At 34.2% G+C, this 14,316-nt stretch overlaps 1 protein-coding gene across 2 annotated transcripts in view; it reads right to left on the bottom strand.

Moving 5' to 3' along the window:
* Nucleotides 1-14,316, bottom strand: part of tox3 (TOX high mobility group box family member 3) — a 292,726-nt gene that overhangs the window by 18,530 nt on the left and 259,880 nt on the right. For both annotated transcript variants that reach the window (XM_073908782.1, XM_005169018.6), the window contains exon 2: nucleotides 11,363-11,428. In XM_073908782.1, the coding sequence (XP_073764883.1) occupies nucleotides 11,363-11,407 (45 nt within the window). In that variant the 5' untranslated portion in view covers nucleotides 11,408-11,428. The remainder of the gene's footprint in view (nucleotides 1-11,362; nucleotides 11,429-14,316) is intronic.

Genomic DNA, 14,316 nt, shown 5'->3' with positions numbered 1-14,316 from the left:
TTTTTGCACAAAGTTTGAACACAGCCATGAAATTGAAAATCCTGTTCTCTTAAAAAAGGTCAATTTCTGCAAAAATTAAACAAAGCCTAGTACATTCTCGCAAATGGGGGAAAAATGTTTAATCTCCAAGCTGTTAAACAGAGCAGGAGAGATAAGAAAACCTATTTAAAACTTGTACATGGAAATGTTTATTTTGACTCAAACCACTACACTTTCCATGAAGCAGGGTGAAAAAACAAGACGTCTGACTGTAAAATACAATATTGTGCTGCCATCACAGTAGCAGGAAGGCGAAATAAAAACTGCTTAATCTGAGCTGGATGATGTTGGCGGGAGAAGAAAAGGAAGTGCAGGGAGTGATGGGTTTAGGGAAGGTTCACGGAGAATATTCTGGCTGTCCAGAAGCGCTGCACTTTGTTCTTCTCATTTTCACCTACAAATCTGCTCATCAAACAACCAAATCCCTCTGCTGGTGAATTAACGCCTGCTGTCACGCTTAATTTGCTTATGTTGACTACCTGCTTTGGCTCCTCCTCAACGAGGAATTCACTGACCTCCTCTCTTCCCCCTCTCTCTCTCTCAGTTTCATCCTCTCTGTCTCATTTCTGTCTGGATATATTCAGAGCCTCTGGTTTCATGTTCCATCATGTTCTCCATCTTCACTTTAATGCTCTCAAAGTGTTTCCTTCACTGCCTCAAAAAAACATATCAACATCATGTCAACACATCATTCGTCATCTGAAGTTGTTTGCCTTCCTCTCATCGCTCTATATCATGTCTTTCATGTTCTCCTCGTTCTCAATCTATTTTCTTTCTTGTTTTCTCTTTTCTTGAGGGAAAAAAGTTATGTGCACAGCAAATGTGCCAAGACATTTTTATTAGAGCAAGTTAATATTCTTCTTATTTTAGTGGCATTTACAGAACACTATTTTTCCAAGTAAAAACTGAAAGCTTTTTAAGTTTGGGTATTAATGTACAAGACAACAGTAGTTGAGTTTTGAAAGTGCAAACTTTTAAGAACTGGTTTCACAGTGCAATTTTTTGGAAATATGTCTGTATGTAAATACATGGATAGCGTAGGCTTACCAGTTTTCAGGTATCCATATAAACATGATTTTGAGAGTGTTATTTGTGCTCCAAACATCTCAAAAACACAAATATAACTACTGCTTTTAAGCAGTAATATACGAAAATTATTGACATATTCAAACATTCACGCAAACTATTTACATTTAAACATCTTTACAAGTTTTTTTTTTTTGCATTCATTGAAGGTGTGACTTTACATTAAATTTATTTTACATACATACTGTACATACAGTGGAAGTCAGAATTATTAGCCCTCCTAAATTATTAGACTGCTTGTTTATTTTTTTCCCAATTTCTCTTTAACTGAGAGAAGAGATTTTTTCAACACATTTCTAAACATAATAATTTTAATAACTCATTTTTAATAGCTGATTTATTTTATCTTTACCATGATGACAGTAAATAATATTTTACTGGATATTTTAAGGTTAATTAAGTTTACTAGGCAGGTTAGGGGAATTAGGCAAGTTATTGTATAACAGTGGTTTGTTCTGTAGATTATCGAGAAAAATATAGCTTAAAGGGGCTAATAATTTTGTCCCTAAAATGGTTCATAAAAAATTTAAAACTGCTTTTAGTCTAGCCGAAATAAAACAAATAAGACTTTCTCCAGAAGAAAAAAAATATTATCAGACATACTGTGAAAATGTCCTTGCTCTGTTAAACATCATTTGGAAAATATTTAAAAAAGAAGAAAAAAAAATCGAAAGGGGATAATAATTCTGACTTCAACTGTACATACTGTACATATATACATAGTAGTCAACATTTAAAGTGGATCAAAAACATTTTTCAGAGTTGTCCTAAAACAAGAATAAGAGTTGTTGAATAATTTTGGGCATTTTTGATGAAATTGATTTACTTCAAATGTTAACTACTATATATGTATACATACAAGGCCTGCACAATATACCATTTTAGCATGGATATCGCGATGTGTGCATACGCAATAGTCATATTGTAAAGACATCCAATGTTGAGTCTGAATATCCACATTTCAAAGCAAAAACAAGATTATTTCACTTAAACCAATGGCAGATATTTGACTTTGTTTTGAGAAAAAACTTAATTTATACTAATTTCTTCTGACAGTGAAAACAAAACAATATTTTTGATATTTGGACCGGAAATGAGACAAAACAAAATAAAAAAAGCATTTTTTTGCATTGTGATTATTCAGTTTGTCACCTGAATACTGTTAGACTCCATAGAAAACCCTAAAATAGTGCTGTTCAAACCATCTTGTAAAACATTTCATATCATAATATGTATCGCAGAACAAATAAAATATTGCAATATCAGATTTTTCCAATATCGTGCAGCCCTAATACTTGCATACATTTGATTTTCGATTTTACTTATAGTATTTCTTCTTAATCTGTTTACCTCATAGGTTGTAAGGTGATTTTGGCCTTCCTAACTATCCTGAAGATATCATTTGGTCCTCAAAGTGTAGGCACAACCTGAACAACAAATCCCCACCCCCATCAAACATCCACATATACAAAGATTTGAAGCTCATTCAATGCCTGTATGATGAGATCCAGCTGAGGGGTAAAGCTAATAATCAGCTCTTTTTCATCACCTCTCCCTCTTATTTCATTTTTATGTGGCTCTATTCCAGCATTTAACTTGGAGCATTTTTTTCCACAGCTGTGAGCAGCAGATCTTGTAAAAGCAGTGGTGGGTTTTGTCATAGTGAGGGCCAGGGGCTTGTAGAGGCTAACACATGTTCACATTACCTCCAACTAAAGCCATTAGTGGCCAGCGCAGCTCTGTTTCCCAGTTCTCCATTAACACACAAGCTACAAACTCATTTTCCCTCCCTGTGGCATTGCAGCAGTTAACAGTGTGTTAATCAAAACAGCGGCGTTGAGGCATAAATAATAAAAACTGTGTCATGAGAGAAGAATGCGTCGAATGTCATGCACATGGCAGGCATCACCGGCGTAAAATAAAGAAACAAGAGACTGAAATAAAACTAGCAAATGAATATACAGTGTAAAAAAATGAAAGGGAAACAGGTCGAATGAATGATAGCAAAGCAGGGAAAACAGGACAAGAGAGGGAGAGAGTGGTGCTCTTTTCATTTACTTTACTTCATGACCTTTCTCTATGAATAAGACCTGCAGTGCCAGCATGTTTTCACAGTACAATACCGCAGAGAGAAAGAAAGAGTAAGAAGGAGAGAGAGAGAGAGAGAGAGAAAGAAAGAGTGGCCCGACCTAAATGTCCCAACAACACATAGCTGTGTTGCAAGATCTGATACGACATTCAAAGATCAGATGTGAGGTACATACAGTCTCTTTATTCATCTTTTTCACATCGGAGCATAACTAAAATGACACTGACCTTTACAAATAACAAAACAAAACACTGAACACCTGACTGAACACAATGAGACAAGGGAGCGAGAAGGCAGAGATTAAATTAACATCTGCTCTCGGAGACTGTGAGATGGAGTGTGTGTAAATGAGAATTGAGATGTGGTGGTGGTATCATGTCTTCAGTACAGAAGCTGTCGGTGTAAGGCTAAAGTTGTGGGATGAGGCGGTAAAAGTCATTTGAGAGTGTATATGGGAGTGTGTTGAAAGGTCAGGACAGAATATGCAAAGGAGGTTCAATCTTCAATTCGGGCAGAAGAAGATAGTAAGTATTCACACTTATTTACTTTATAGAAGTGGTTTTGGATCAGAGTGACTAGTAAGAATTCTTCCTTTGAGTGAACTAACTGTCAAAAAAGAAACTAATCTCGGGTGTCCTTTGATAAATCCCACTCTTCACACCAGAAAAATAAAATCCAGCCCCGGATGCCAGATCTTGTCAGGAAATGTCAGTTTCCCCAGGTATCTGGACAACAATTCAGCAGAGTTTCCAATACCCAAACCTGTTAACTAGTATTCAACTGAATTTACAGTCTATTAATATAAGGGTTGAATGTGGAAGAAAGAGAAGAGCAGAAGCAGGAGACGAATTGATGATAATAAATGAGTAGGGTTTACTGAATAATCCAGCCTGATCTCACGAGAAAACGTAAGTATTTTACGTTTTGCCAGTTTAGTGGCTAATTCGTACGAATTCGTACAAGTTTAGTCGTACTAAAATGTATGATTTTAAAAAGGAGGCGTGGCACCTAACCCCACCCCTAAACCCAACCGTCATTGGGGGATAAGCAAATCGTACTAAATTGTACGAATTAGATCTTACGAATTTATACGAATTAGCCACTAAATCAAATAGCTGCAAATTGCCATGAGATTGTGTTGAATAATTTTAGCTGCATTCCGGTGCTCTCTCATACTTGGTCTGAACAGCACAACTATAACAAATGTTATTATACATCAGGCCACGAGACCTTGAATTAGAGAGATACTCTCATATCTCATATCAGTGGAGAGGAACATTTCATCACTAGAAGACTAAACAATGGAAAAAGCACAAAAAAAGGAACAAGTAATAAGAAATATATAAAATAAAGAACGTAAATCAATAAATGATTAATATAATTAACGATAAACATAAATGTATGAAACATTAAACATATGAATCAAATAAATGGATGACTAAATGAATAAATAAGATTTAGAATAATTTTACAACCATAACTAAAATGATCATTGCAAAACAAATAATAGAAAAAAAAAAAAATATATATATATATATATATATATATATATATTTTTTTTTTATTTATTTATTTTTTTTTTATATTTTAACATAGAATGGATTTCATTTAAAGCACGCACAGTGCAAATTTTAGATTCTTCACCTTATTTAATAAAATAAACTAAAATATATTTTGTTATATTTTATCCATTACAGCATTACCTTTTGTTTTTAATTACTTAAAATAGAATCTGAATTCAATAAAACCGAACACACACTACATTTTACATGAATGCATGTTTAGGGCAAATTCCAGCAAACCCAATTGTGATAAATGAATCATGTTTATTAGAAAAACATCATGAAATTAATCATGATTGATTTTAATTCCCAGACAGCCTCAGGTTATACATGCATCATCTGTACACAGAATACAATAGGTGTAATATTGTGTTATAATTTTCTCACGTTACCTGCTATTGCAAAACAGTCCAACCCTCAAGGCTTAATTTGTGCAGAATATTGTGAGATTCTGAGTTGAGTTTACAGTGTATTATTGCGTGTGTATTATTCTTCAATCAGCATACACATAAATTAAAGCACATCATCTTCCCTTCCTGTGAATATTTCTTTGTATGATAAACTTTAAAGGTCAAAACATACACTTTTTTATCATTAATACTTTATCTGAATGTGCAATCAAGTTCATTTTGGTTTGAGAGATTTTAACTGACTTGATGCAACAGTCTGTGATAAACTAACAATAATTTGGTACTAAATAAAGAAATTGGCACACTAAAAAATTATTTTTTGTCTTATTTTTTGTATTTTTTAAATGAACTTTTTTAGTCATTTCAACTTACATCGACATACGCAGACTAAAGATGTTAGGTTAAACTTTGTAAAAACTTGTTTAAAACTAAAAATGCAGTTAAAACCTGATTAACTTATTAAAATAAGTTAGAGTAACAAAAAATATTTGTTGTCATGATTTTTTGTAGTCTGTTTTTTACAGTGCAATAAACTTCAGTTCATGTTCAAGTCATGCAATGACAATGAAAACCTCAATATAACAGATGAGTAGGTAAAATCACATTAACCTGTTTTTTTGGTGCAACTTAAACTTCCTTTGCTCTATGACTATCCAGAAAAAAAAAGAAAAAAAAAGAAAAAAAAAAACGTATCTTACAATAACTTAAAAATTTGACGGCTACTTGAACTATTAGCCCCTAATAGAATCTATCTATCTATATATATACATACACACACACATATGTATATATAATATTTGTGTAGTTATTGTAAGAATAAAGCCTGTTTTAGCTTTTTTTTATAAAGCATTTTTTGTTTGTTTATTTATTTGATACATCGACATTTGATTTTAATGTGGAACACAGGACAGAGTGCCTGACTTAGGGATTTTATGGAAAAATGTGGGACAAATTGTCACCCAAATAATACTTCAATTTCCCTTCATTTCATTAGCAATCAAAAATGTTTGGTTCCAACATTTCTTCAAATATTTTCTTTTGTACTGCATAAAGACTGGCATACAAGAAAAAAAAAACATACAACATACAAGAAAAAAAAGAGGTTGAAAGGTTTGGGTGAACTTTCCCTTTAATTTAACCTGACAAACTAACAGACCAGTTGCAAAAACCCAACTTGCATCAATCCATCGACACTTATATGCTAAACTCAGATAATCAGGGTAAACCAATCGCACCGATTACAAAGCAATAACCCCCTTTCACTTTGCAGATTTAGTAAACCTATTCAGCAGAGACATAAGCAGCAGTTGTTAAAAGGCAGTGCATCACAATTACTGAGCATGATGGTTAGAAGGATCGATAGAGCAAACTCCTAATATCAGAGAAAAGCGCTCCTCAGATGACAGTGGCAAAGACTCTCAGAGTCCAACAGCAGCCATTCCAAATCCATTTCTACATATACAGTAGTGATTACACGTGTGTAATGAGATTGTGTGTGATAAGTGATATTACTAAGTGGAACTGAATACGGCCGTATCAGTTTCAGTTCAACAGCAGGAAGGAAGAGGTCACCTTATCAAGCACCGTGATATACTCTTTCCATATCACATTGCATTATGATGTTCAAGATAATGTGGTTTACATATATTATCGTGTTTGAAATATTATTTATCACTTTGGATCAATGAATATGAATTTTTAATAATTTGCTGAGATTTTTACAGACAAAAAGACAATAGTAAAATCATTAGACAACTGTTATCTGGTAGCAGCAGAGGCATAGCATCAGTATGATTATATTTTACTTAAATTGTTTAGTTTCTTTCTAATTTGTGCCATTATTAAAGGAGTTTCTCTAAGAACAGACATCCTACGTGGACCTATTGTAGCACCTCTATTATTAGGATGGTTATCAGTACATTTTCAAATAAAATTTTGTTTAATTGTAGTAGTTAAAGTAGATAAACATTTATAAAAACATATTTATACACCACAGGAAGGCTGAATAGGCTTTCTATTGATGTACAGTGTGTTAGGGTAAAATACTATTTGCCTAATAAACAACTATTTGAATATCTGGAACCTGAGGGTTCAGAAAAAAATATTTCTCTAGAAGCATATTTTCTTGTGTTATTACAAGTGAAATAATTGAGATGTGGATCCTACAGCATTCAAACATTTGAAGCTCTCCAAGAACAGGTATGCAATATATACGCAATTCTGGATCAGCAGCAACAGTTACATCAATATGTTGGAAATAAAGTGTAAGATATACATTTTCCAAGGCTGGATATTACTTTTAGCCAATACTGTACTTAAATTATTGCCACTATCATTTTTACAGGGAATGTCTGGCAACCACAGCAATATTCACTCCTAAATATCAGTGTACATACATCTAATTAAAAATATGTTTATATAATGACCTGGTATACAGTAGGGCTGTACGACGATTTTTAACAGATATTGTGATTTAATTTTGTAGTCAAGCTTCAGCTCAATAATCAATATAAGTTTTGTAGCTTCTTACTAAAGTGTTGGTTAAAAAAAAGATATTAGTGTCAACATTTAATATTTTTTTTTTTTAAATATCCAGAGATTAAACACTAATTTTTCTCTAGAGCAAACAGTAAACACAAATAGCGACCTTACCTTTCTGCAAACAAATTCAACTCAAAATAGGAAGATAGTGTAGCTTATTATACAAACAAAAAAGTGGTAGTGCAAAATGGCAAAAATATGTGTGAGACGGAAGTGTATCTTCTATTGAGCATTTGGATGAAGTTTTTAAATCCCTCTTTGTTCACTGCATCAAAAGGCACTGTTTCTTTAATGAGGTAGTGAGTTAGGGCGTTAACTCTGAAATTGTAGTTTGCTGTTGCTTGCTAGTAGATTGAGTGTCACTGGCAATACTTTTAGTTGCCTTTTTAGCAAGATGCTCCTCATTTAGCCACTGTGGGGCTTTTTTAGGTGCTGGTTGTTGTATTTCCACGTGCTGTGGCAACAATTTTGCGACAGCTCTTACAAATTATCTGTTTTTGTTTGGTGTCTGTGACTTTGAAACCAAGATATTCCCATATTGCTGACGTAATGTTTTTCTTTTATACTAATTAGTCTATTAATACTTCTGAAGCGGCAGACGCCATAATCCCACTCAATCGCACTTTCCTTTTTGTTTGTTTTTTTTATTTAGGGCATTCCACATAGTTTGGTTGCGCAATTTTGATTGGGCAGAACGGAAGTGTGCTTACTCAATTGGCTAGTAAGGCTGTAACACTCAGACGGCAGTCATGCATTCGCTCTGGGTGGGGGAAATAAAATAATACATATTTCATATTGCAGCCTTTTGTGATTAACTAATTGCAACGTTTCACTTCATGATTATGATTCGATTTTAATTAATCGCACATCCTTAGTATACATTAAACTAGGGCTGTGCAACTAATCAAAAATTCAGTTTCGATTTTGATTTTGGGTTCAAACTATTATGAAAAAACGTTAATCAAGATAAATCATTATTCCCTCATATACTGTACCATCCTCTTTCCAGTTGTACACATTAGTTGCTCTGCAAAGCTCAAATTTACACTAATTTTACTAAAAGCATGTACTGTAATGTAACTTTTGCAGCGCGGGATGCACATCATTCATTGATGTACATTCGAATCATTCATGTTTTTAAAAGCACAAACGACATCACATGCTGTTGTGTGTATGTGCTCAGCTTCAGGGATGAGCAGAGCGCACATAACAAAAGTCATCTTAATGCAAGTGCTTTAATGGTCAAATACTTGCACAATTGTGTCAAAACGCGGTGTTTAGTGATTAACCCTCATTTATGTAATAAACTAACGTGTTGAGAATCAAATGACATGTGAAAGGGAAACCATAAATCAGAACCGTACTGCTCCTAAAGTGACAGTGCGCAATATTCCTGCTGCCTGCTGTTTTTATCATTAATCAAATGACAAAAGGAGAAAATCACTCACTGCTCTTAATTGAAGGACTTTTGTAGCTATTATAACTTTTTTTACAGTGAAGAAAAATGCTAAAAGTACAGCTTGTTTCATATTTGCATTCTATTGTATTTATTTCCCTTTTTTTATTTACAAGGAGAATAATAACCGTATATATACAGTTGAAGTTATTAGTGACCCTTTTCCCCCAATGTCTGTTCAACAATTTATTTCAAAACATTTCAAAACATAATAGTTTTAATAACTCGTTTCTAATTTCTTTTATCTTTGAAATGATTACAGTATATAATATTTTACTAGATATTTTGAAAGATATAAGCATTTAGCTTGAGTGCAATTCAAAGGCGTAATTAGGGTAATTAGGCAAGTCATTGTATAACAGTTGTATTTTCTGCACACAATCAAAAAATATATTACTTAAGAGTCTAATATTTTTTTACCTTAAAATGTGTTTCAAAATACTTAAACCAGCTTTTATTCTAGCCAAAATAAAACCAATTAGACTTCTCCAGAAGAAAAAAAATATTTTAGGAAATATTGCGAAAAATTCCTTACTCTGTTAAACATCATTTGGTAAATATTTATAAAAAAAATTCACAGGAGGGCTAATAATTTTGACTTAAACTGATAATCGTTTTGAATAATCGTGATAACAATTATGGCCAAAATAATCGTGAATATAATTTTTCCATAATCGAGCAGCCCTACATTAAACTAATGTTATATAGAGTATATCCAGGTCCATACACAGAGCGGAGAGTGTCAGGCTTGAAGATACTTAGCCTCTCTCTCTCTCTCAGTATCCCTCTCTCGCCTAAAGATGACACATTAAGCAGATTAATGAAAGAGCTAAAGCTCATGGAAAACCCATCACACTGTGAAATTACAGCACTCACTAGGGTAAAGTCCCTTTAATTTCTCTTCAGCTTGAGTTACAAGAAACAATATCCCCCTCACACCTCCCTACACATACATTATAGGTATGGGGAAAAAGAGAGAAATTTAAATGTTAACACTTTTTAATTTCATGTCATGTGTCATAATAGCAGCTGCTGTGTGAAGGAGGAAATGTTATTTCTTAGTGGAAAAAAAAAAAGAAAACATCAACTACGGTAAATTTTTCCGTTAATGCTCAACAGCTCTACTTCCACTGCAGGTGCCAACATGGAGTCTGGCCTCGGCAAGGTATCAATTTTATCAGTAGAATTTATGGAGATTGATACAACTGCCTGTGACAAAGGTGGCGGTACTGCCTTGACATGAAATGAAAATGAAGCAGGACCCACGCAAACACAACAAATGTGCGACAAATGCACATGTGCAGACATTATCTTTGCTTAGCCAGCATGAGTCTATCAGCGCCGTTGAGAATGTGAGAAGGAGATTTGCATTGGAAATGTGATGGAAATCAGGCAGTGGCAACAGTGAGTGTAACAGTGAGTGACAACACATACTGTAAAGCGCCTGTACACAATCACGCACAGATAGCGAGGCCAGGCTGAAGTACACAACCTGTGATTTGCCACAGTATAGTGTCAGGCTCATGACAGGGGATTAAAATGAAATGATGGAGAGGAAAGAGCGACTTTTGTGACAGATGCCAGTTTTCTTTGCTGTTTCTAGTTTGAAGGTATCTTCAAATGATCACTGGACAGGTGCATACTCCTTCAGCGTCACCTGAGCCTGATGGCAGCTTTCACCTGGGAGGATATCAGCAGGATGTGAACACCTGTGGCTAAAGCAAACTTAATCCCATCTCAACGCTCGCTGCCCCCTGTGCTGCTCAACCTATGGTCAATACGGATGGGTAAACAGCGATGCTTAAACACACCGGCTCCACCAGAGGAATCGCTTAGTCAGATTATAACATTGAGAGTATATGTGTATGAACATGTTGCCGCTGGCGTAACAAGCTCTAAGCTTTAAGGGTTCGAGCTGTGGAAAATCCCAAAGCAGTTCAAGAAGGCATGCAGGGAGCTAATCATGTTTTATGTAAATCCAGCAGCTGCACACCTGCCGCTGAAATTAATCATTTCATTTGAACGTACACAGGCATGCATGCTAAATTAATTGACTTTGTTTTAAAACAATAAATAGTTAGACATGGAAATTACTTTTTTAAGAGGCTACAGAGTAACATGGCTCTTGGCATGAGCTAACAATGGAAATGCAAAAGGTTATTTATAAGAATTTACTCACATCTCCTCCTGCTAACAGAGCTCCGTTGGCATCAGCCATGTTCATGTAGTTGTTGTTATTCGCAAACTGCAAAAGAAGAAAGAATACAATAGTTATTTCAGTTGGCATTTTCTAATTATCAATAGTGCAATTCTGCAAACACCATATACTGTACAAATGCGCATATTTTTATGCACACAATAGAAGGGCTGGGAATTGAATTCAAAATAAATTAATTTGTTGACACTGAGGAGTGAGAATTGGAAAGTTAACACCAAAGCCTGGTGTGTCAAGTACAGTGGTGGAAAGAGTACTGAAAAATCTAACTTAAGTAAAAGTACCATTACTTGCCTAAAAATGTAGTGCAAGAGTAAAAGCATCTGTTGTAAATATTACTCAAAGTATGAGTAAAACCTTTTAAAAGTACTCAAGTGTAGAGAATATTGCACTGTAAAAAGCTGATACATTTACATCTAATTTGTGAATGTGTGTAAACGTAACATTCTGTAGTGCATTTAGTTATTGCTCAGCATGTACACTAAGTCATAAGATGCTAATTTTTGGTTAGATTTAGGTTGTGATGTCAGGTGGCCAAAATTAAATGTCTAGCCAGCATCTAAGGACAACATTACGTTGATGTCCAATAACGTCAAAGGACAGTGATATTTGGTTGATTTTAGGTGGTGTCAGAAAGTGACCAAAATCGAACAGAGCCAACATATTAAACCAACATCATATTGACGTCAAATACTGACATTTATTCGTCTGGTATGGCAACCAAAATCCAACATCTTATAGACATCATAGTGGTAATGTCCATCCAACCTTAAGCTGTAACATTATTAGACGTTGATAATTGGTTGATTTTAGGTTGATTTTTGGTTGAATATTTTGAAATACCTTTAGACTACAAAAAATAAATGAGTGACTACAGATTGAAAAAAGTTCTGCAGTAAAAGTACTGATACTGCACTAAAAGTGTACTCAAGGGAAAGAAAAAGTACAGATATTTAAAACTACTTAAGAAATTATAATTCCTGAGAAAAACCACTCATATACAGTCATTTGAGTATTTGTAATTTGTTACTTTACACCACTGGTCTAGTATGCCCTTGTGAGTCTTTAAAGAAAAGATCAGCTTGGGACTAGGGATGTAACAATTCACTGTGAGCTGGTTGAAAATCGATTCAAATATGTGATGATTCAACCCGGTAGAAATGTTGAACGAATCGCGATAAAAGTTTTGAACAGAGAGGGTGCTGTGTTTACAGGCGCAAACTCTCTTTACCTGCACATCAGCGGCGAGCAGGAGATGGAGCAGCAGACTATAATGACAGCGGTGAGCTGTGCCAGACAAAACACAAACTGTGTGCAAATACTGCAAAAAGATGTTTACTTACACTAACAGAACATCGAATATGATGTAGCACAGTGAAAAACATCTATACGCAAAAAAAAAAAATGCTATTAAATCAAAGTTTTAGTTGTTAATATGTTGAAGAGTCTTTAGTTTGTATTATTCACCTTTTTATTTAGATATTTTTTATTTCAATTTAATTATTGCAGAAATTATTTTATTTTGTTAAAAAAATTATTTTGTAAATTTTAAGATTAGTATTGTGAATACTGTGAAGATTAGTCAGGTAAATCGTTACATCCCTACCTATGACTTTACTTAAGAAAAGCATTTGTTTTGTTGTTTTTTCAGGAATTATATATATTTCAGTGTATATTTAAAGTGTACATATTTCAACAAAATCATTAGTGCATGGTGCTGTTTTTTTTTGCAATTTAGCATAATTAATTAATTGTTTATATATATATATATATATATATATATATATATATATATATATATATATATATATATATACACACATTCATGCAATAAATATGAAAATCAGATTTAATATGGCGTTAATTCGGTGATAAACTGGTCTTTAAATTAGTGTTTATATACATATTTTAAATATAATTGCACTTAAAAAAAAATACAAAGAAATCTAAACCTAAACACATGATTTCAAATAAGGATATACATAAATTACTTTTATTTGTTTCTTTAGAATCTAAAAGCCACAGAAAATACAATGCATAAATTAAGGTAAAGCAGTAAACAGTTCATTTATTAGCTCATCACTCAAATACATAGGTATTAGTGGCGCAATTCCAGCGTGATGGTAGTGTCGTTTCAAGTAAAAACTCAAAAAATAAAATAAAATAAATTCACACAGAAAGTATGTTAACATTATATTGAAACATCTGTTTCAAGAGTTTACACTTAGCTCATGATTTATACATAGCTTGTTTGGCATGCTGTCCCGGGAGAGAGCCCTGAGCTCAAGGGATCCTCGAGCCCAGGGCTCCCACCTTTGCAGGGCGAGTGGAGATTGAGCTCAGGTCTATCTCAAACTCCCCCGCTGCTGAGGCCAAGGTGAACTTCCTGAGAGTAAGACATTATAAAAAAGGTTTAGGCTTATTTTATCTATAATATAGAGCACACTTGGATGGTGGGAGGAAACCGGAGAACCCGGGGGAAACCCACGCGGACACGAGGAGAACATGCAAACTCCACACAGAAATACCAGATGGCTCAGCGAGGACCCAACACCATTGGTATTCTTGCTGTAAGGCAACAGTGCTAGTCACTGGGCCACCGTGCCGCCCATTCTGGATAAAGAAGGAAGAAGGGGAGGAGGGGGGTTTCTTCCAGACGAAGATAGTTGTAGAAAGGAAATGAGGATATATATAGTGATTTGGGATCCTTTGATTGGAGGATCATAATTAGCTAATGTGGACCAGCTGGGTCAATCATGAGCAAATGCACCTCTCGAAATTAGTTTAATTAGTAGTTAAATTAAACTTCACTTATGTTTTCTAAAACTACTAACCGCAGAGTTATGTGAGCAGAAAAATATCAATATTCTTCAATTTTTTACATTTTAAATGAGGAAAATAGACATGCGTCAAGGATG

The sequence above is a fragment of the Danio rerio genome, chromosome 7, assembly GCF_049306965.1.
Source record: "Danio rerio strain Tuebingen ecotype United States chromosome 7, GRCz12tu, whole genome shotgun sequence".
NCBI lineage: Eukaryota > Metazoa > Chordata > Actinopteri > Cypriniformes > Danionidae > Danio > Danio rerio.
The sequence above is the reverse complement of the archived record's forward strand: the minus strand, read 5'-3'. Positions and strand labels throughout refer to the sequence as shown.